The 24777-nt window shown below is 38.3% G+C and overlaps 1 protein-coding gene across 4 annotated transcripts in view; it reads right to left on the reverse strand.

Moving 5' to 3' along the window:
- GALNT13 (polypeptide N-acetylgalactosaminyltransferase 13) overlaps nt 1-24212 on the reverse strand; it is a 540793-nt gene extending 516581 nt beyond the window's left edge. For 3 of the 4 annotated variants that reach the window (XM_075529413.1, XM_075529411.1, XM_075529410.1), the window contains exon 1: nt 23973-24212. In XM_075529413.1, coding sequence (XP_075385528.1) covers nt 23973-24114 — 142 coding nt within the window. In that variant the 5' untranslated portion in view covers nt 24115-24212. Of the gene's footprint in view, nt 1-19417; nt 19437-23972 lie in introns of all 4 variants that reach the window. The other variant, XM_075529412.1, reaches the window with a different exon arrangement.
- Nucleotides 24213-24777: the final 565 nt, after the last annotated feature.

Raw genomic sequence — 24777 nt, forward strand, 5'->3', positions numbered from 1 at the left:
AGTAGACAGGCTATTCTGCCTCCTGCAGAGTGGCTGGTGGCTTTAAACCCCTGACCTTGAGATTGGCAACAGACTACCTAACCAGAGGCTAACAGAACTCCTTAGCTTCACATTAGATGGCTAAATGTACTCCTTTTTTTTAGATTTGTTATATTTTGGATTAGTCTGAAGCCTATCAATAATCCTACATAAAATCCCTTCACATGATGACTCTACAGCTAGAGAATGACCATGATTTGAAATTATTTTCAAAGTTATTACTAATTAAACCGCTCAAGCCTTCGGTGTCCTTTTAAGCATAAAGGCATGCCAACCAACTCTTAAAATCAGCAAACATTAAGGGAGGGCAGAAGGTAAAAGAGGAATATGCATCAAAGGTCACTTCATGTTGGCAGAAGCTTGATATCATATCCCTGACTCCACCCAGCAGTGAATCTATTTTTAATTCATTTCTGGATATCTAGTTGTAAGTGCCTCTGATTCACTTACAGGTTATCGATTGGCACAAAAGCAAGAAGCCTTTATCACCACATTAAATGTTGGCCCCTTGCCCCTCAGCAACCCGACACATTATTTAAATCAGTGTGGCGAGCCAGCTGACTCACCAACAAGCTTCATGAAAATATTCTTACGTAAAGCTCAAAACACCTGATTTGGTATAAGTCTCTGAAGGTAAATATAAATGAGATAAGTTAATTTTTTAAAATAATCAACTTTCCTCATACAGTCACAATAACAGTAATGCTGATTTAAAATAAACTATAATCAGTCATTTAATAATTTTCATTGAACAGAAAGTACTATGCTAAATGTTCTAGACATTTCATACTTTAATCCTAATAATTACTTTATGAGTGTATATTATTGCATTGTTAGTACATGTGTTTAACAGATATGAAAAGTAAGGCTTAGAATGTAGAAATATTCACACAGTGGACAGCAAGCTAAAGAATCACATCCAACCTGCTTAAATTACAGGTTTCCAAAGAAGGATGATGTTTGAAACCTAGGTTCAGAGATCTCAGCCATAATGAGAATGTAGGGAGCCTTTTAAGATCTCCATCCTATGCTACTGTTTCAGTCAAGGACAGAGATGATGGGGTGTTTCTGACCCGAGAACCAACAATCCTAACAGTTACCAGTAGCTTGGGCTTTTTACTTATGAGAAACTGTTTTCACCAGATTCAGCACACCATTACAATATTCTGGGGAGCATGAGTACATTCATTCTAAGAGGTGTTAATAGATATCTAAACATTTTTTAATCTACCTGAAAGTCATTTCACTAGGAGACGGTTTACGTTCTCAAAACTAGAGAGCACACTGAGGGATCACATTTCCCTAGAGCACGCAGGGAAGACTTCAGAGGCGAGGGGGTACTTGAGTGTGGTGTTGAGGAGAAGGTAGAAGGAATTCTCAAAGCTGAAACTTTAAAGACCTACATTCAACCATCCTCTTTAATCTTTAATGTCTATGTGGTTATTACAGAATCTCTTGTCAATTTGAGAAAAGAGTGACGGGGTGGAGGTTAGCCTGTCAATCAGGTCGCAGCTTGATGACCTCATTTGGAGGCACGAAGGAAATAAATAGCTCACCGGACACAGACACACTCCCTGCGAGGTATTACTGACGATGAGACTGATGGAGCTACGCTGAGGCTTTCAGAGTCTTGTAGCTGAAGGAACCTCATGGAGACCCTTGCTTGCGCTGAGATGCACCTACCACCACTGGATCCACAATACGTTGCACCCTTTGGCCTGTGATCTTCCTGCATTCAGCATCACTGCATTTGGTTCGTGAGTCTAAAGAGGAATTTATAGATTGGTATTGGACATATGGGGTAATACCGAATTTAAGGACTTGTTCTGGACTGGGTTGGACTGTTTTCTCAATATTCAATTGCTCTTGTATATAAAGCTCTTTCTTATACACACAAGTATCTGTGAATTTGTTTCTCTAGTCCACCCAGACTAACACTGTGTAGGTCAATCACCTGTGGGTCTTGTTACTCTTCTGATTCCGAGTTAGTATGTTTGAGTGGAAACTGAGCGTCTGAACTTTTCAAAAATAGTCCAGGTAATATGGATGCTATTTTTCTGAGGATCACCCTTCACTATCAAGAACGAGCTAGACAAATAAAAACCCACTGCTCATGAGGTCATGTCAATCCACAGTGACCCTATACAACACAGAACTGCTCTGTAGGGGTAACAAAGCAGTGCATCTTGGAGAAGGAGGAGGAGGAAGAGGGGGAGCAGACCACCTTATCTTTCTCCTACAGCGCAGCTCATAGGTTTAAATTTCTAACACAATAAACAGCACACCACAAACCAAGTAAAAGAGATGCACAAAAACACACAGTTTAAATGATTCAAGAATACTTTAAAGGAAAAAACAGAATACTTTAAAGAATCCTGACTAGAGCCCTTTCCCTGGAGTGGAAATAGATGTAAAGAAATATTGAAACAAAATCTGAAAAGCTTTGAATGGCAAGTTACTATTTTTAGACTTTGTTTCAGGTACAATACTTATTCACAGGTCTTTCTCAAAGAAAATCATTCTCCCTCATTGACAGAAGTAATGTTCTTTAAAGGACTGCAAGGAGAACGTGTCGATCTCGTTAATGCTAACAGGTCCTTTATTATTAGAGGAGGCAGGGTTCGTGCTCATGAAGTTTTCTTTAAATGTACCTATGCCCATACTTTATCCTAATAAAGTTAAAATGCATTTAAACATGCACATCATCATTTTTTAATAAAGGGTAATTTTACAACTCTCAAATGAACACTGAATATTGTCAATTCAAATATTTCCTATTCATGCTTTAACAAAAAGAGTTCTAAAATATGCAAATATAAAATAAAATAATTAATCATATACTTCCAAATAATCAGACTGTCACATCGCTTCCTCCTTTGGGGTGGTTGGTAGATTTGAACTCATGGATCTTTCAGTTGACAGCTGAGCATTTTAAGCCCTGTGCCATCAGAGCACCTTAGAAATTACTTTAAAAAAATCATAGCATGGTGAATGAGGGGGAGTGCGGAGTGAGGACCCAGGGCGCATCTGTGGGAAATTGGACATTGCTTGCAGAAGGACCACAAGGAGGAGACGAGCCAGTCAGGGTGCAGTGTAGCAATGACGAAACATACAACTGTCCTCTAGTTCTTGAATGCTCACCCCCCCATCATGACCCCAATTCTACCGTACAAATCAGGCTGGACCGGAGGATGTATACTGGTACAGATAGGAACTGGAAACATGGGGAATCCAGGACAGATGAACCCCTCAGAACCAGTGGTGAAAGTGGTGGTGCTGGGAGGGTGGAGGGAAGGTGGGGTAGAAAGGGGGAACTTAGTACAAGGATCTACATATAACCTCCTACCTAGGGGACAGACAGCGGAGAAGTGGATGAAGGGAGATGTCGGATGGTGTAATAACAAAGCCCTAATTTATAAATTATCAAGGGTTCATGAGGGATGGGGGAGCGGGGAGAAGGGAGTGAAAAATAAGGAGCTGATACCAAGAGCTCAAGTAGAAAGCAAATGTTTTGAGAATGATGAGGGAAACAAATGTACAAAAGTGCTTGACCCAATGGATGAGTTGTATAAGCCCCCCAAAAATGATTTAAAAAGAAATCACTAGTATAAAATTAAATATATTCCTATACTTCTTATTGTAAATAGTTCAACACAGCAGATAGACCAAAACAGCTGGTTCTGTAGCAATAGCCAATATGAACTCCTTTTCCAAAATAACTATTACCTCAAATATTGATTTTGCTTCCAAATGATTTATCCACAGATTTCAACACAGGCTGTTCATCTTAAAAGTAGAAATAGTTTACCAGCCCAAATGAAGTGATCAAATGTTACTTTGATGACTAATGATCAATTAGCTTAGGATTTTACTGAGAATTGGGTGAAGATTTACAGAAGAAATCAATTTTTCATTCAACAATTCACGGACATTTTCCTGCCATTGGTTGCAATCCTGACAATGTAACATATTCCACTTCTCTGTGTTTCCAATTCCTTCTTCTTCCCTACTCCTTTCTGCCTTGTGAGCTTTGTCCTTCTGTAAATGTCGTCCTTTTGATATCAAAGAGTTGGTTATTCTCAGCGGTGACTAGAATCGCCCTAGCGTCATTGCCCAACATGCAGACCTCTCTCTAGGCTTCTGCTGAAATCCGAGTCCCATGAGTGAATTCATTCCTAGACCTAAAGGGAGACTGAAAGTAATAGTCTCAGAGGATGGAAGGGCCATTTAGGTGAGGAACAGGATAGATCCAAGTTTCATGGGACCTGAAACATATCAATATTTGGAGGTACTCTTTACAAAGAAATCAAAATTGAAAATTATCATTCATGATTTTACAGGGCCCTATAAAGCTCAAACACTTCATTAAATGTATGGCAAATATAAGTCCATTTAGAAACTATAGTAGATACATTTGGTTATGTTATATAATTGATTGGTTAATTACTGAGTATCTTCTTTGCCCAGTCAATATTACAGCAGACAATACAATGTAGTCAGACATGCAAATTTCCCCTTAATTATACATTTGTTCTAACAGTGAGAAACACAATATCATAGAAAAACATAGGACACATTCATCCTAAATAAGAAATTAAAACAGTAAGGAGACAGAGAAGTTGAGAAAGACTAGTTTAGGTGGTCAGGGAAAGAGTGCAGGGATGTGATACTTAAAGTTAATGATTTAATGATGAGAAAGGAAGACAATCTCAGAGAAATGTGTTTTTTTGTTTTGCTTTGTTGACTTCTGTTCTATCCACAGAGTATGTAAGTAATAAAAAATTGTTGAAATATAAAATTCATGAATTTAGGAGTAGGGGGGGGCTTTTTAAGTAGTTGAAGTTGAATATACAAAAGCTCTGAGCTGGGCATAACTTATAATGAGGCGAATGGAAAACCGTTTCCATGAGAGAAGAGAACGTGGTGGAAGGAATGGCAGGAGAATAAAGGTCCCGAGTGCCCCTGGTCCTCGAAATGGGCTGCAGATGATATATAAGGGAGAAAATTTCAAAACACGAATGCTTGGGTCACATCCAGGACCAGTTCTAGCAGAAAAGTAAAGGGGAAGTGATGTCCATTCAGAACCATTTGCTTCCAAGCGCTCTGGGCAAATCTAGCATGGATTCTGGATAAGCAGCAACTGATCAAGAGATTTAAAGACACAACAAGAATTTTGGATTTAGCCAATCCTAGCTGAATGCTATGATATGCTTATAAGGAGGAGAAAACATTATTAAGAAAATAAAATTAATTATATATGGATATTATCTTATACATGTATATTGCCTAAATTAAATCATCCTTAGCTTTTTCCCCTCACTAATGGATAGACTCAAGGAACCCTGGTGGTGTAGTGGTTACGCATTTGGTTGCTAATTATGGGCCAGCAGGCTAAAACCCACCCAGCACTACACTACAGAAAGACGTGTCTTTCTACTCCTGTAAAGAGTAACAGTCACAAACTCACAGGGAAACTTCTACCCTGTCCTACAAGGTGGCTATGAGTCACATCAATTAATGGTGGTTTTAAAATCATAGACAATCCAGATAATGGTGTAAACCAGTGGTTCACAAGCTGTGGGTCATGACCCCTTTGCAGTCAAATGACCCTTTCACAGGGGCCGCCCCAATCATAACAATAGCAAAATTACAGTTATGAAGAAGCAACAAAATAATTTTATGGTTGAGGGGTCACCACACCATATTAAAGGATCATGGTATTAGGAAGGTTGAGAACCATGGTGTAAAATAATTTCAGTAATTTCCAATGGTGACACCCATAAATTTATTATACTAATAAAGAAGTTCAGGGTTGTGTGTTAACTGGTGGACTGCTACCACCAAGCTTAGCAGGTCAAACCCAAGAGATGCTCCACAGGAGAAAGATGAGTTTCTGCTCACTTAAGACTGATAACGCCAGAAACATTATAAGGTCAATATGAGTCAGAATTGACTCAAAGGCAGTGGGTTTGTTTAGGCTTTGAGTACTCGTCATTTAAAAAAATTATATATATATAATGTCCTATATATGTGTGTGTATATATATATGCAATACATCATGTTATGTAATAAAGGCCTAGGAAGATTAAACTGTCAAAGCCAACTTTCTTTACTTCCACACAATCCAATTCCCTAGGACCATCTGACAGGCCAAAGTAATAGGTAGTCCAAATCAATCTTTATTTCTAAAATAAAAATTCTTCTAGTAGCTCTATGATTTCTAGAAATCTGGGCAAGAAGAATACCTCAATTATGGAAAGATAAATTTCCATCCTTTCCCTTCATTACCACCCTTCCCAAATCCTAATACCCTCACACACATTGTGTTGTTTTACTTTAATAGTACTTATTATAAAACATAAACCAATAAAACAAACCCACTGCCATCAAGTTAATTCTGACTGCTAGTGACCCTATAGGGCAGAATAGAACTGCTCCTTTGGCTTTCCAAGGTTATACAACTTTATGGGGACATGAATCCTCAACTGATTATCAATTCAGTTATTATATATCCCATCTCCCTACTGTTAGGCAAACCACAAAAGTTTCCTTTTTGTTTTGTTGACTCATTCCAGCACAGAGAGAAATGTCAAGCTTATACCAGGCATTCAATAGATATTTTTTAAGTGAATTAGTGTCTTCCATATGAAGAACTTGAATCGCACCATGACAAATGGACTGAACATAGTTAAACCTCTATGGAACGAAAGGTTTGTATTAAGATTCGGGCTTGTTTCACACTAAAGTCCACTGTGCCAACCACCATCAGCATTGGTTGCCTTTCATTCAAGGTAACTCGTGGTAACCCCATGTGTGCAGCATTTTGCTCATTAAAATTTTTGAGTCTGTGACCTCTTAGAATCAGATCACAGGCCAAGTCTTCTGAAGTGTTCATTAGTGCCTGAAACAAAGTCATGTGTTCCCCTGGAGGGTCCTGCTACTATCCCAAACCTTACGGTAGCCACATCCTCTTTCAGAAACTTTACACATACTCTTCTGACCAGTGAACTTCCCAGGTGAAATCCCAAAGTTACAAGGACGGGCAGTAGACCTGATCAATCACCTTGATAAATTTGGGAGGCAGGGAGAGGTAGTTTGCCTACAGGTGATAAGGATAGGCTGATTGAAGATGGAATTAATGCACCCAAACTATGAGAAAATATTTTTGTCTCCGTTAAACATCCATTCGAGGTATTTCTAAAACTTTATTCATTCACCACATATTGGTTCCATGTATGTTCTATGGAAGATACTTCGTAGATATATTTTTCTGAAGTCATCATCGAATCATAAATCCTGAACTCAAACCAATTTCAGTTATCAAGGAAAAACAAAGCAAAACCAAACAGACACTAGGGGACGTTACAGAATCAGACACTTAGATACGGCACTATAAGAGTTTGGAAGAGCAATGGGTTAACTTAAGCATGGGACTACAAAAAAAATCAGTGGACTACTGGTCACCTAAAATCAAACCTGTTGCTGTGATATTAATTTTAATTCATAACAACTCTATAGGACAGAGTAGAATTGCCCAAATAAGATGTTCAAGGCTACAATCTTTATTTCAGCAGACTGCCACGTCTTTCTCCCACAGGTCGGTAGTACTTGAACTATGACCAGTACCCCAACAAAGTGCATGATGAATAATGAATTCATGAACAATGCTAATTCTTGGTAAGCAATGGTGAGTCTTGGTCATTTGTTGCAGGAAAATATATAAAATTCGTGAGATTTTAAGAAAGGAAAGAGGGATGTAAATGTTACAGGCCATTTTAGACTCAGTATAGGATCCTCAAGGTCCTTAGCATTTTTCTCTTAGCCTCTGACTCACTTTCTAACTGATAATTTGTATATGTTTGTCCAATCTCCATTTCCTTGTCAGGGAAAAAAAACCCAATAAACTATGTACCACAAATTGATAAATTATATTGGAAATTTATGTATTTTATCTATCAATAAGTCTATTCACATAATTCTAGTTCTATAAATCAGATTTTATTTGAGAAACTATGTTCTGTGTCCATGAAAGTTTCGAGGCCAGGTGACTCCGAGTCCGTTAGCAGTTCTACAGCTCAGCATCAGCTCACTGCTCTTTCCATTTGTTGCTGGTCGCGTGGGTATCAAGGTCAAGGTGTTCTAATATGATTTATTAGAAACAAATACGTTTTACTCTGTGAACCTAAAAGTCATATGAAGATATTATAACATGGCTTGTAGCTCATTTGTAATTCCTTTTGTCCAATGAATTGAGAAATTTAAATGATGAAATATGATTATATAACCATCTACTTACCTGAATCGGTAAAAACTTACACATTATTAGTTCCATACCCATTTTTCTACAATAGGTAACTTGGTTAAATATTTATTCATGCCCTCAGAGGACTATGAAACACTTTACTGTTAAGAAGATGGAGAGATGTATTTGCGACAGCATATAACATCAAAGACGAAGACTTCCTGTCACCACCTTCAGTATCCAGAATAAATTACTTGATAATTTGGGATAAGCCCTGTTTTCATTCTTTGTGTAAGCTTATCCCTCTAGAATTCTGAACAATGGTTACTAGTGGTTAAAAGTTTTTCAAAAAATGTCTATAAAAAGTGAGAAAATTTACCATATGCAGTAATATGTATTTTTAATACTGTAAAATTATGTGATTAAATACAAAATCTTTGACTGTTCCAGCTGCTGGAAAACCCGTATTTGAACAATTCATGCCACCATTATCTCTTGGTAATGTTTACATACTGTTTATGTGTGTACAGATTTCTAATTAGAGACATTATTCTCTCTTGCATTAAAGTATTGTTCGAACCGAAGTTAAAATCTTGCTTCAGGGATCGTTCTATCTTGACAACACAGTATTCCTTGTCTCATTCACACATCTGTTGGCCAGGCACAACTGGTATTAGGAAATGGAGTAATACGATAAATATGAAGAAAGAAAAATATTCCTTCCTCTCATATTGTCACTGTTATTGGGTGCCATCAAGTCAAATCCAACTGTGTGAAACAGCAAATGCACTGCGCAGTCCTAATTCTTAGAGACCTACAGACATATCTGCTTCAACAGCTTCCTCCCTCACACGGGTCTGCGGGGCTGGTGGACTTGGCGTGCTGACCAACCTGCAGTCAGCAGCCCACTGTTGAATGCACCATGCCACCAAAGCTCCCTCTTCATTCATGTGACAGCACGTGTGTCATTCTTGTTAGACAAGAGGTGGGGAATAAAAGAAAAATGTAAATGAGGGAAATATATATCAGGTGATAAAGAGTATAATGGAAAACAATAGAGCTGGAAAGAAAGATATGGGGACCATAGGTGAACAGTGGTTTATGTTTCAAATGGTACAACCAACCGTGGAGGCTACACTAAGACAAGAACACTTGAATAAATGCCTTAAAAATGTGTTAGAAGAGTAAAGTAATTCCATCAGGTAAGTAGCTTGAGCGCAGTAAAACATAAATGCCAACCACGTACAGAAGACACCTGGTGTGTTCAAAGAATAGCAAGTAAATCAGTATAACTAAAGTGAAGTGAATGGGATGAAAACTGGGACAGGCAGTAATGACATCAGGCATATTGCATGGCAAATGGTAGGTCATTATAAGGGCTTACATTTTACTCTGAGTGACTGGACCGTATGGATTGAGTTGTATGGCCCCCTAAAAAGTATGGAAGTCCTAAATCCCAGTATCAGCAAATAAGACCCTCTGAACACAGGGGCTGTCTGTCTTTTGTTATGTTTACGAGGCCATACACATGTGAAGTGTGCCCTAAACCTAATCACTTCTGAGTGGTATCTTATAAAAATGGCAGAATAGGTAGAAACGCACACATTTAAGGGAAAGATTGTATGTGAATACAGACGCGCACAGTAGGTGCATCAGCAAGCTTAGAAAGACAAGATTACCAGGAGCTTCAAGACACAGACATAGAGGAGGATTTTCCTCTAGAGTCACAGCCTGACTTCAGATTTCTCGGCCTACTGAAAGCCAAGACAATAACATCAAGTCCCTTAAACCCTCCGACCTGAGAGAGAGCGAGAGAGAGAGAGAGAGAGAGAGCGAGAGAGAGAGAGTATGTGGTTATTGTTGTGCTCCTCCTTCTCCCCTTCCTCCTTCTCCTCCTTTTTATTATTATATTTATTAGTGGGGATTTAAGACACATAACATATTATTCCACAGTTCAATCCCATCAAGCAGAATTGCACAATTGCTACCACAATAAGTTTTCAACCATTCTTTTCCTATCTGGACCCCTTGCCATCGTCTCTCTTTCTTCTAGTGATGGCAGTACTAGGTTCCTAATGGCAGAAAGCTCGCAAAGGGATTTGAGCAAAGGAAAGCCAATCTCGCTTGGATTGCAAAAGAACCACTCTGGCTGCGCTGTTGAGAATATGTGATATATGAGTGAGGTTAGGAACAAAGAGACTTAGTGAATTGGTAAGAGTGGTTGAATTCCAAATGTATGTGGAAGAAAGAGTAAATAGGGTCTACTAAAGTAGAATATGAGAGAGGGGTTGGGAAAGGTAAGGATGACTAAGGTTTGACGTAAGCCATGCATTCCAATTTGCCGGATCATATGCATGTGAAAATAGGGCATTGAATAAGGAAGACAGAACAGGAATCGCTGTATCTGAATGATGGTGCTAGGGGAGAATACTGAGAGGACCTTTACTGCCAAAAGAATATACAAATCTGGCTTGAAAGAAGAGTTAGAATGCTCCTTAGAAGCATGCGAGCACGTTAGATATGTTATCAGGAGAGGCCAGTCCCTGGAACAGGCACGTCATGGTTGGGGAAGTAGAAAGGCAGCAAAAAAGAGGAACGTAAGATGCATTGACACAGGGACGCAATAACGGGCTCCAACACAACAATTGTGAGGGTGGCACAGGAGCGGGCAGTGGTGCTTTCTGTTGTTTATAGAGTAACTCAAGGAGGAGCTGACCCGAAGGCACGTCACAACAGCCACAAGCTTTGCCTAAGTGCCAGGAATGGCAGGGTTGCTTAAAGTGAAATTGAGAAAATACAGGCAGAAAAGCTCTGATGGAAGTCCTGTTTTGGACCTAGTTTGAGATGTTTCTTAGCATCCAAAAGAATATGTCAAGTAAGTCGTGACCACAAGGGTCTAAAATTTCAGAGAGGGGTTTGAAATGAATATATATATTGCAGTCTTTGATATCAAACTCACTGCCATCAAGTCAATTCCAACTCATGGAGCAGGATAAAAATTGCCCTTGCAGTTTCTGGGGCAGTAACTCTTTATGGGGTGAAGTCGAAAGTTTATTTTCCCCCAGTCTCTAGTGGTTTTGACCTACTGATACTGTGGTTAGTAGCCCAGCGTGTCACCAGTGTACCACCAGGACTTTAGTAAAGAGACTGGATTTGCTGAGATCACTTAGGAAGTTACTGGTGGTTTCTTGGTGGAATCCTTACATTCCATAATCAATAGAAATATAAATTAAAGTCAAAATGAAACAGCCATAAAGAATCACTAAAATGGCTAAAATTGGAAGTTCTGGTAAGATAGTGGAGTAACTAGATCTCGCCTAGATTGTTGATAGAAATATAAAATTGTATAACAACTTGGGAGAACAGTTTGGCAGCTTCTTATAAAATTAAACATGCACTTAGCAAACTACTCAGCACTTCCACGACTTGGTAATTGCCCAAGAAATGTGAAAACATATGTTCACACACAGACTTGGGTACAAGTGTAACAAGTTTGCTCACAATAGTCGAGACAGAAGCATCCAAGTGCACACCAACAGGTGAATGAACAAACGGTGGCTCACACATACTGTGGGACTCCTCACAGCAACAGAGCTGACACACACGCATAATTCCATTCTTACAACATTCTAAACCAGGTAACACACTAATCGATGATTCATGCAATCACATCAGTGATCGCTTTGGGGTAGGCTTTAGAAATGACTATGAAGGGGCATGCGGTTTTGAGCCAAGGCATCCAGTTGTCAAAACTCATCAAACCATACACTTAAATAGGGCATTTTATTAGGATAAATTGAACCTCATTATAGATTATTATGTGCCTTGGTGGTGTAGTTGCTGTGCATTGGTCTGAGTATGGTCCACATGGTGGGCTGTTCAAAACCACCAGCAGCTCTGGGGGAGAAAGACTGAATTCTGCTCCCCTAAACAGTTACAGTCATGGAAACCCACAGGGGAGTCACTGTGAGTCACCATTGGCCCAGTGGCAGAGATGATTACAAACAACACGATTCCTTAACTACTTTTAGCCTCAATCATATTGCAAAGTGGGTAGTCACTTAATCTGATGTCAATTTAAGGATTAAGAATATAGGGGTGGAGTCTAGGCTGTCAAACTGGAGCTAGCCAATGAGACATCTGTGGGTCTGGCCTTCTCCTGAGAATTCTGGGAAATCTGGTACTTCTTCCTTGGAGATAGAAGACACGTCTCTCCCTCTGCAACTCCCTGGGAGACATTGCAGAAGACAAGCCACATGGATGCAACCAGACCTCGGAGGCCAGAGAAGCCACAGAGAGACCCCTGCCAGTGCTGAGATACTTACGCCACTGGTTCAAAAGACTTTCTACCCACTGTCTTGTGATAGTCCTGCATTTGGCATCATTGCATGTGTTTCATGAGTCTGAAGAGGACTTTATAGATTGGGATCAGACATATAGGCTAATATTGGACTTATGGGTTTGATCTGGAAGAGGCTGGGATTTTTTTTTCCATGTTCAATTGCTCTTGTATATAAACCTCTTTCTTATACACAAATGTGTGACCATGGATTTGTTTCTCTAGTCTGCCCAGACTAACACACAAAACTGTATTTATATGAAGCCATTATGAGTCCTATTCTATATTTCATCTCTTCACTCTCAGTAATTTTCCTTAAGTTGATTCTTCACACTTCTCAAACTATCCAGCAGTCTCATTGTTATTTTCTATTTTCCTCTTTCTCCTTATCCCTATTTTACAAATTAATTAAACATAACACAAAACTACCTCCACTTGTTAAAGTACCTCAGTCTAATTTACATAAATGCCCTTCTTGTGTATTGGTCCTCTATGTATTGGTTCCTCCCTACCATACATCCTACAGGACAAGCCTGCTCCATTCAGAATGCCATTCACTGAATGCACTATCACAGTGTCAATAGGTGCTTGCTTATCTTCTCAAACCCTCTGCAAAGTGAGACGGATGCTAGAATAAAATAGAACTAAAGCACAGTCCCTTAGTCATAAAATTGCCTATTTGGGTAGAAGCCAAATTGCGTGTGTGTGTTTGGGCAAAATAAAGTAATTATCAATCTGCGATACATGTAGATGATAAATGCAGACCAAACAATTGCAAAATGCCAACTTTAGTTGTGATAAATGAATTATTGTGAATGTGTTGATCCAAAATTGAAATTAGTTACTTTGTGATCATGTGAACTCTCATAACATGCCAGGCTAATTATACATTCACCCTTCATCCTTTTTAAAATAGTTAATTGAGTTCTTACCATGAACAAGGCACTCTTTTAAGTGCAAAAGGCAGAGAAAACTAATATAAAGTCTATTTTATTCAGTTGACTGAACTACAACATAAAGAAGCCTTGAAATGACAAGAACTTTTACTGGACAGAAATAACATCTGTCCCTTCTCATTTTTTTTATTGGATTATCTGCTATACAGTCTTGTCCCCAATTTACTACCCCGTAAACTCTATTCAGTATATAATTGAAAATTGTATCTTTAAATCAAAGAATATTACCAAACTCCATTTTCTTTTCTTGTGTGCATTTCATATAGTCTTTCTCCTGCTGGTACATCATCGTTATGCCTTGTCACTTCTATAATGCTAACTTCCTTTCTCCCCTGATACACACAGGGAAGCTGAGCAAATAATCAGAGACTGGATTATATGAAGAAGAATGAGGTATCGGAATTTGAGGAACGTTTAGCAGCACCTTGTGATATGCACATCACAGGCCCTTGCTTGTTTAAAATGAGGGGACTTGAAGCATTTGCTGATGAAGATAAATGATTGCAGCCTTTGGTATAGAGTACAAATCACTGTAAAGAAGCCCCAAATCCGCACAAGTGGATCAGTCGGTAACATCATGAGAAATGAAGGAAAGTTGGAAATGGCTGAGAATTGTGTCTTGCTTGGATCCACAATCAATGCTCACAGAAGCCGCAGTGAAGAGATGTACTGATGCCTTCATTGCACTGAGTCCATCTGCTGCACGGACCTCTTCAAAGTGCTGAAAAGCACTGCTGTTACTTTGAGGGAGGGCCCAGGTGTGCCGGATCCACCCCATAGTATTCTTAATTGCCTCAGATTCATGCAAAATTTAGATAATAATGAGGAAAACCCCAAGAAGAGTCTAAGCACTTGAAGTATGGTTCTGGTGAAGGATACTGAAGGTATTATGGACTACCAAAGCAACAAGTAGACCTGTCTTGTAAGAAATACAGCTGGAGTATTCTTTAGCGGCAAGACTGGCAAGCTTTCCTTTCACATACTCTGAGCATGCATGCCAACAGGAAAGATGGGTTGGCATAGTGGCTGCAAGAAGGAGTGCAAACCCTAAAACAGTTATGAGGGGGTGCAGCCCTGGACAGTGCACAGGGTAGGTTGCTGGGAGTGGCTTGGAAATGAAAACTAGAAAGATGCAATTATTCATTTGAGGATTCATCTTATTTTCTAGAAATATAAATATATAAATCAATGTTACATATTGCTATAAACTGTTTTTATATATTTAAAAATCAAAATGAATATAAATCAATATTTATGGTCACCTTATTTGCAACATGACCAGAGGCATCTTGACTAAAGATCTGGACTATTAGTAGGGAAGCTAGGACTAGGACATGTAAGAATACAGACCTGCCATACAACAGTAAAAATCCCCAAAGTATGTGCTACGGTACTGTAGAAGCACTAGTCTTTTAAAAGATTATTTAATCATTTTATTTGGGGCTCATACAACTCTTATCACAATCCATAAATACATCCATTGTGTCGAGCACATTGGTACATTTGTTGCCATCATCATTCTAAAAACATTTGATTTCTACTTGAGCTCTTTGTATCAGCTCATTTTCCCCCTCCATCCTCACTCCCCTCTCCATCATGAACATTTGATAATTTATAAATTATTATTTTGTCATATCTTACACAGTCTGCCTTCTGCTTTCATCCACCTTTCTGTTGTCTATCACCCAGATAGGAGGTTAAATGTAGATCCTTGTAATCAGTTTCCCCTTTTCACCCCATCCTCCCTCCACTCTCCTGGTATCGCCACTCTCACCACTGGTCCTGAAGAGATCATCTGTCCTGGATTCCCTGTGTTTCCAGTACATTCTCTGGTCTAGCCAGACTTGCAAGGTAGAATTGGTATCATGATAGTAAGGGGGGAAGGGCGGCGGCGTGGTGGGAGAGGAAGCATTTAGGAATGAGCAGAGGAAAGTTGTATGTTTCATGGCTGCTACACTGCACCCTGACTAGTTCATCTCCTCCCCGTGACCCTTCTGTAAGGGGATGTCCAGTTGCCTAAAGATGGGTCTTGGGTGGCCAATCTGCAGTCCCCCTCATTCACAGCGATATTTTTTTTTGTTCTTTGATGCCTGATAACTGATCTCTTTGGCACCTTGTGACCACACAAGCTAGTGTGCTTCTTCCATGTGGGGCTTTGTTGCTTCTGAGCTTGATAGCTGCTTGTTTGCCTTCAAGACTTTAAGACGCCAGGTGTCATATCTTTTGATAGGCGGGTACCATCAGATTTCTACACCACATTTGCTTATGCACTCACTTTGTCTTCAGTGATGGTGTCAGGAAGGTGAGCCTCATGGAATGCCAGTTTCATAGAATAAAGTATTCTTGCATTGAGGGAGTACTTGAGTGGAGGCCCAATGTCCATCTGCTACCTTAATACTAAACCTGTAAATATATGCACATAAATCTATTTCCTATCCTCATATATATATTTACATATGGACACGCCTTTATTAAAATTTTATTTAGATCTCTATAAATGCCCTTTGTCTCCTAATTCTTGACTCTATTTCCTTTTACTTTGCTCTTGTCCTGCTATAATGCTCAGCCTTCCTCTGGGTTTCAGTAATACCTCTTGGTTACATTACCCTTGTTCATTCCCTACCAGGTCTCCTACACCCTCCTCGCCAATGACTTGGATCACTTGTTGTTCCCTTGTCCCTGGGTTTGGTAACACCACTTCCTTGTCCCCCACCTCCCATCTCCCATGGCCCTCTCCCCCCAACCATTGGTGCCATTGTTTTCTCCTCCAGATTGTTCATCCATCCTATCTTATTTAGATAGACCTGCAGAGATAATAACATGCACAAAAACAAGAGAGAGCAAAACAAAACAACAAAAGAAAACAACAACAAAAAGCCAGTGTGTGTGTGTGGGGGGGGGGAAGGCCTGTAGTTAATTCAAGAACTGTTTGTTGGCCTTTAAGGGTGTTTTTTGGTCGAGTCTGATGGGGTACCACGCTCTGGTTCCAAAATCTATTTTTAGTATTCCCTGTGGACTTTGTTGCTCTGCTCCCCTTGCTATTCTGCTGCACGACCTTAGTGTTTTGCCTTAGTCTGGTGGGATCAGATCTAGCACAATTCCCAGAAGCATTGGTCTTTGAAAAGACTTTTCCTCTCAAATACCAATTGGAACTATTCCAACTTGAAAGTAAGATGTACCCCTTACATTTCCAGTTCAGTTTGAATGTATAAATGTCCTCTTGTACATTTTAGTTTTAGTTTAATTTAAAACATTTTAGTTCCAGATTGCAAAAAAAATTAGCATCTTCCCAAAATACATGCCTATGACAACAAAAAGAGACCTTAAAAAAGCAACACAACACAAAGACAGGAAAGGGGATTCTTACACTTGATTCTAAAATTGGAGCCTATCTATGTGCCCCCATAGAGTCCCTAAAATCATCTCTTACTTACAGCATCATTTAATAATTGATGGACACAACGAAAATGCAGAGTCAGTAGCAATCAATTATATTCCATACTCCATTTAATAAGGAAGAGAAAATTCATTTTAAAAAGGATGTCCATAAAAGTGGCATTTCTAATATTTGATTTTGATGGATTAGGTAAGTTAGCCAACTTGCTATGGAAATTTTCCCATCAGTTGCCTATAGGTGCTGCAGTTGAAACACGTACAAAATTAATTCAAAGCTTACCTTCCAGTCATCTCCTGCTACCTGCTACCCTTTCCCAAAAATGGGATCGAAACTGCTCTGCAACCAAACTGCTGTTTCTCCTTACATTTCCATCAAATCCTTTATCTTTCAGAGCTGGACAAGGATCCGCCTTCACATGTACATATTGTAAATACCTCTAGATTCTAATTATTTCTCTCATATCTTATAAGTTATTATCACAACTTACAGGAAATATACAGAAGACCCTTACAACCTTCTACCCAGAATTTCTAACAAGCTTCTTCAACCCATTCTCCAGGTTTTATTCATAAGATTATTGGAAAGCTGCTTCCATAGGCATTGATTGTGGGTCCAGGTAAAATGAAAGAGTTGATAATTTCATTCTTTTCTCAAATTATCATGATTGTGTTTTATTTGTCTAAGTGAGAAAACTGTCAATATGTTTAAATTGAGATGTAAATTTCTACTGGAAACTAGTCTTTAAACTTCACCAGTAAATCCTACAAATCGTCCTCACTTTCAGCAAGCAAGATGTGTTATTTGCATAGCCCAGTTCGTTAATGAAACTTCTTCCAGTCCTGTGGCAATTTACTTCTTCATATAGGCTAGTTTCTTAGATTATCTGTTCAGTATGCAGACTTGTACGTGTGCTGAAATGTAAACCCTGTCACACAGCTTTCCTGATTTTAAACCATTCACTATCCTTTTGTTCTGTTTGAAAGACTGCCTCTTGATCTATGCACAGGTTCCACGTGAACATAATTAAGTGTTCTAGAATTCTCATTCTTCACAATGTTATCCAGAGTTTGTTATGATCCACTCAGTCAAATGTTTTTAAAACACAACTAAATATGTTTCTGGTAGTCTCTCCTTTCAGCCATCTGACCTCAGTATTAATACAGCTATAATTAAAAGGACTTCCAGTGGCCATTTTTTAATTGAATAAACATACTCGTAGAGTCTACTATGACAGGAAAGACACATTAAAGAGAAATGGAGCACATTTTCAAACAGAACATTTCAAGATCTATCTTAAAGCCCGACGTTGTCAGCGATTGGATAAGGTCCATATGCTTACAAGGAAAGTTAGATCACACAACTACTACTCAAGTACACACACCAACCACTAATTGCCAAGTTTAAGAAGTTGAAGGCTTTGTATTGGCATCTTCAATCGATCAATTAAAAAATAAAATGCACTGATAATTACTTGGGATTGCAATACATAAATTGGAAACATAGAAAGAGGATACAAATAAAAAGTCAGCGCCGCTACCATTCTCACTGCAACAGAGAGCAACCCTACAGACAAAGGAAAACTGCTCCTTTGGGCTTCTGAGGCTGTGAATCTGTATGAAACAGAAAACTCATCTTTACCTGGTGAGATTAAATTACGGACCTTGCAATTAGCAGCCCAAATCATATTTCACTGCACCATCAATGCTACTTAAAAAGAAAAAAGCAGTAGTTGAAATAGATGGGCTTGGTGACAGGAATAACACCACCAATGGAGGGAACTTGTCAAGACAAATAATATATTCATTCAAAATAGCTTTATCCAACAACATAAGCAGCAACTATATATGTGGACCACATGGGGCGGAATAGAAAGGAATCAATTACAGCTATGGAATAAGACAATGGAGAAACTCAATATTGTCAATCAGAACAAGGCCAGGGACAGTGAGGCACAGACAATAAATTGCTCTTATGCAGGTTTAAGTTAAGATATGAGAAAAAAAAACAAAACTCACCGTGATCAAGTAGCTGCCAAATCACAGCATGCCGATAGGACAAGGCAGAGCACCCCCTGTGAGTTTCTGAGATTGTATCTCTATACAGACATAGAAAGCCCCATCTTTCTCGCTCAGAAGCTGGTGGTTTCGAACTGCTGAACTTGTAGTTAGTAGCCAAATACGTAACCACTAGGCCAACAGGGATCCTCTAAGTTCAAGTTGAAAAAAATTAAAACAAGTCCATGAGAGTCAAGAAACAGCCTTGAATATATAGCATATGAATTTAAAGACCATTTCAAAAACCAATTTGACTCTCGTGAAAACTAATGAGCAAACACCAGATGAGCTGTGAGATGACCTCCAAAACATCCTACATGAAGAAGCCCAAGGGGCATTAAAGACACGACACGGGGGAAAACAAAAGGCAAAGTGGCTGTCAGAAAAGACTCTGCAACTGGCTCTTGAACTGCAGAGAGCGAATGCAAAAGAAGTAATGAGGAGCAAAGCTGAAACAGAAGGCAAAAAAGGCCAGGAGTAAGGAAACCAAAAGGAAAGAAGTCACACAACATGTCTCCAGCCGGAAGAAATAAAGAAAAGGTCAAGCCTCTAGTTGTAATATTGTGGGCAACACATTGAATAGCAAAAGAAACATCAAGAGAGGGCAGAAGGAATATACACAGAATCACTGTACAAAAAAGACTCCATCAACATTCAGTCATTTCAAAAGGTAGCATGTGATCTAGAACCAATGATACTGAATACAGAAATCCAAACTACACTGAAGGCAATGGGGGACAACGGGGCTCTGGGAATTGACAAAATATCGATCGAGACATTCAACAAGTCGATGCAATGCTGGAAGCTCTCCTTCGTCTGCTCGAAGCAATTTGGAGCTCATGGCCAACTGACTAGAAGAGATCCATATGTGTAACCAACTGTAAAGGCATACTTTGTATCTGGAGTTATTACAAAAGGGTGCTAATCGACACTAAAATTGATCTATCAGCCTTTTAAAGATCTGCAAGAGGAGTCTTTTTAAATCTGCAAATTGAATAGAGATAAGTGTTACTACATTCCTGACTAAAATTTCCCTGTTCATAACTGATGCTATTTCTGCATACGTTTATTTGCAGTATGCGCTTCCTTTTTGAGAAAAACTATGCTTTCTACTCCCAACAAGAGTTACAGTCTCAGAGAAACTCAAAGCGGCAGTTCTTTGCTGTCCTAAAGGGTCACTTTGAGTCAGCATTGACAGGATGGCAGGATTTGCCTTTGTTTGGGATTAATATGGTTTTTTTCATTTTTGTTTTTTGGGGGTTATTGATTGGCTTCCTTTTTATGATATTTTTTCACATTTCATACCTTTTTTTCTATTTGAGACTTTCTTATTAAAATAGAGGTTTTATATAGATACTAATTGAAACTAATCTGTCAGTTGTTCTTTGAATATGTTCTAAAGTAGGTAGTGATATTTTTCTATATTATGGAAGTCAATTGTGAATCAACTAAATTCTTCATTTTTAGTACAGTCCAATGTATATTTCCTTTTATAACAAATGTTTTTGTCTTTTGCTTAAGAAAATGTTGCTTAATCAAAGCACTTACACATACCTATTTATTTTTTGTTAAAATTGCAAAAATATTGCTGTATTGTTGTTGCTATTGTTGGTTTACATTTAAATCCTTAATATTTCCAAAGTTTATCTTGAGTTATGACATCGATTTCATTTCTGCATGTTGTGATAGGTGCCAATTAACACATGTAGGATTAATTGAAAGACAGAGAGATAAATGGCTTGGCGAGCCTCACCTTTCTTGTCTCTTGCTGTTTGATGATCAGAGCAGTGTGTGGCTGCCTTAGCTGGTTCTCTGCCTCAATCTGCAAGCTACACTACTGGTGGTACACCTAACCCGTGGACTGTGTCACTGTAGTTTGAGGTTCTTTCAACACCTGCTTTGCCATGTTACTGGAGTATGCATTGCTTGAGCTGGGGGCTGTTGGACCTTGTCATCTGGCTGACTGATGGTGACCTGCCTCGCTGCATTTGCTGCCTGTGCCCAGATTACCTGAATTGCCCTACAGAGGACTCAGCTGTCTGTTTCCTTGACTTGCACCCAGCAGCAATCAAGTCTTGAAGGACTTCCAGTGTATTAGCTGTCTCATGGTAGAGTTGCACTGAGACATTTGTACTGCTCCATAGATTAATTCGCTGTTTATTTTTGTATGTTGTATCTCTCTCTCTCTCTCTCTCTCTCTCTCTCTCTCTCTCTCTCTCTCTCTCTCTCTCTCTCTCTCTCTCTCCCCATATATATATATATATAAAATAATTTTCCTGGTTTTGTTTCTCTAGAGAACCCTAACATATTTGTGTTCTTAACATTTTATATTTAGCTTCATTCATTGAATAGACCCATTTCCCCAATGATCTGCAGTGCCTCTTCTGTCATATACTAAATGTGTCAAATATGTGTGGGTTTCTTTCTGGGATGTATTTCTAATTCACTGGTAAAATTTATAAAGATTATAAAACCCAGTATCTTCTAAGTTGCATTCCAATTCTGTATTTTCCTCCTTAAGAAGACTCCACTGTGTTCTAAATTATTTATCATTCAGTGAAGAGTTTTTATTTTGTACTTCAAGCAGCTGTTTTCTACTTTCATCTCTTATATTTCCACTTAAACGCTATACTTTAATTTTCCTCTTATACTAGATCCACATTGTTTCCTCTTTTTAGAAAACAAATTAATTGTTTTATTAAGCTACAGATATATGTATATTTATAGATATGTTGACATATTTCAAGGAAGTGAGAGACGTTTACTCTATTGTTCATTATAGACTCTGATAGAAGTTATATATCACATAAATGATAGTTTATTAAATGAATAAAAGTCCTCAAAATATAGTGTGTGCTAATAGTAGATATTTAGGAATTGTTTAAAATTTAGAACTAGAAGGGAATTTTGAAAGCACCTCCTTTTTTAAAAAATCATTTGATCAGGGGCTCTCACAGCTCTTATAACATTGCATACATCAGTTATGTCCAGCACATTTGTACATAAGTTGTCATCATCATTTTCTAAACATTTACTTTCTGTTTGAGCCCTTGCATCCAGCTCTTCTTTTTAGCCCTCCTCTTCTCCCTAACCTCGTGACTCCTTCATAAATTATAAATACTGTTTTTATATCTTAGACTGACCACTGTCTCCCTTCACCCAAGTTTCTGTTGTTCATCCCTCTTATTCAAAGTAAAATGTCCTTAATGTAGAGCAATACACAAGTCAAAAATAGAGAGAATATATTGAATCTTGAAATTTAAGGACAAGGAAAAATCATGATTTTTTTGCCTTGAATCATTAAATTTCATATTCTAAGATTTAAGACTGAATAATAAGAACTTAAACCATCAAAACTGCACCAATAAAAGAAGTCAAAATCTTGCTGAGTCAGGTCATAGCATTTCTTTGCGTGTGACCAATCCTGAGGCTTCCATTCAAGAAGTGACAGAGTGATCGTTCCAAACTCATGAAATCAATCAAAACACACTTCCACGTTCAGGCAAGCAGCAGCCCAATTGATTTCACAAAGAAGCAGAGGCACTTGATTTATTCTTGGATTTTACCCAAAGGTCAGCAAATCAATCCCATGTCCATTTATCAAAACTGATAGGCTCATACAGTTCTCTTCTCTGAATAATTATAGTATTAAAGCATTAAAAATGCATATAAACTATCTAAATGAGTTGAAACGTACTCCTTTCCAAAGTAATCCCTCTTAATACTTTGTGCTCGTTAAACACTACAGTGAAAGAAAAACCCACTTGGAAAAGTAGACAAAAATATTTGAGTCTCTCCTATATAACTTGAGAGCATTATTACAATCCTACGCAAACTTAGAATACCCAAAATACTGTTTCAACAAAAATTAGTTTTTAGAAATGCTCTCTTGTTCTTCCTGAAACCTAATAAAACTAGATAGTGTCAATGCATTTCTGTGTATTTTTATGCTTATTAATAATAACTTGTAAAACATAAGTAACATCAAAGGCTGTGAATTCATTAAGTGAAAATCTAAATTCAGTAGTTTTTCAAAAGATACAAACATTTCAACTGGATCTCAGTTAAATTTACCTTGTGTTCTGTTAAAAAATAAAAGTTTTACTAAGCAAAAAACTAAGGTTCTAAGCCAAATTACAAGTAAAAAATGTTTAATTTCATGGGAATAAACTAATGTCAAATATGCTTGCATACTTTAAAATACACTCATATACTAGGTATATTTCAGAAATAGAATTATACCCCCAAATCTAGAAATTAACAAAAATTTCCTAGTGGAAATTACTTGGAATCATTCTGCAGGAAATAAATATCTAGTCTCAATTTAACAAATCGGCATTTATATAAATCTTTATTTAAGACTTCTTTTCCCGTAGAATTCATTGCTGACTAATCATTGAAACTGGTTCCCAATAGAGTAAAATACTGTAGCCGAAATATCTTTATAAAACATTTGAAATTATCATTTACCTTTAAAGTAGGGCTCACAAAGCAGTGGCCCACATGTTGGATCTTGCCACCAACATGTGTTTTCTTTAATAAGTGTTTTCTTGCTATTAATTGCATTACAAAGTGTTAGAGGTGACCTGCACAGCTCCAGCTTGCTATACCTCCCATTTGCCTCATTCTCGTATGCATTTCACTTTAATGTTATTTCCTTGCTGTGTAAATACTTTGAGATTTTGTGAGCTTGGATCCCAAATTAGACGCAATGGTCACCAAATCAGTCTTCCCCTGCAGTCACAGCATGTTAGAACTATTGTAGCTGGAAAGTTCTCCCAGAAAACCAAAGTGGCTTCCCAATAGTTTAATGCACATTAATAAATATGCCCAGGGCTCATCTAAGTCAGGATGCAGAAATAACCCTTATTTTCAAGTTTCATGTTTTGTCATGAATCTCCACCCTGATCTCTGGAAAAATCAGTTCCACTTCCTCCCCACTTACCCCTCAGTGCAGGCAGCAAGGGTCTCTCCTTCCTGTCGTCGCATTTGTTACACTCGCTGAAGTAGAGAAGCAAGAAGACATCAACGAGCACCCACATCAGTGAAGTGGCTAGCACCACCTTGCAGTAAACGAATCTCCTCATGTCGCTCCTTGATTTTTAGTTAGCACGCAGATCAAAGACAGACGTGGCTGTGAGAAATCCAAGCCACTGAGTTGAACTCCAGAAGGAAAGCAGGATGCATCCCACTGTAAAAAATTAATAAAAGGGATATATCATTTATTATATATTTTGTTTCATTTAAATAATATCTACTATAAAGAATAAAGTGTCCATATAATTAATCACCTGGGCCTTGAGATGCAAAACTAGAAGCTCACATGGATGAATGTTGTAAGCAAGCCTAGTAGCTAAAATTCTAACAACAAATCCCACATCTGCCACTACTCTTTGGAACCCTTGACAAATCATGTGATTCCTTCAAAGTGTGTCATCTCTGCTTTAAAGTCCTGCCATAATATTCTTATGGTACCAGGTGGTCAAATAGCACAGTTCTAAAATTATCATGAATCATATTTCTAAAGAGTTGATAGTGTTGAAATCAGAATAATCATGTGATTACAATTTAATATACCAGCTAAGAGTTAGCCTTCAGAGATTACCATCTTGGTTTACCAACTTCCTAGCTGTGGAGGTCTTTCCGAACCTCAATTTTCTTATCTGTAGAATGAGGATATCAATGCCAACCGTGAGCCTCTGCTGCGGTGACTAAGCACGATCGCTCGTGCAGCACATCTTGAGAGCATC

Source organism: Tenrec ecaudatus, chromosome 13, assembly GCF_050624435.1.
Source record: "Tenrec ecaudatus isolate mTenEca1 chromosome 13, mTenEca1.hap1, whole genome shotgun sequence".
Classification (NCBI taxonomy): Eukaryota; Metazoa; Chordata; class Mammalia; order Afrosoricida; family Tenrecidae; genus Tenrec; species Tenrec ecaudatus.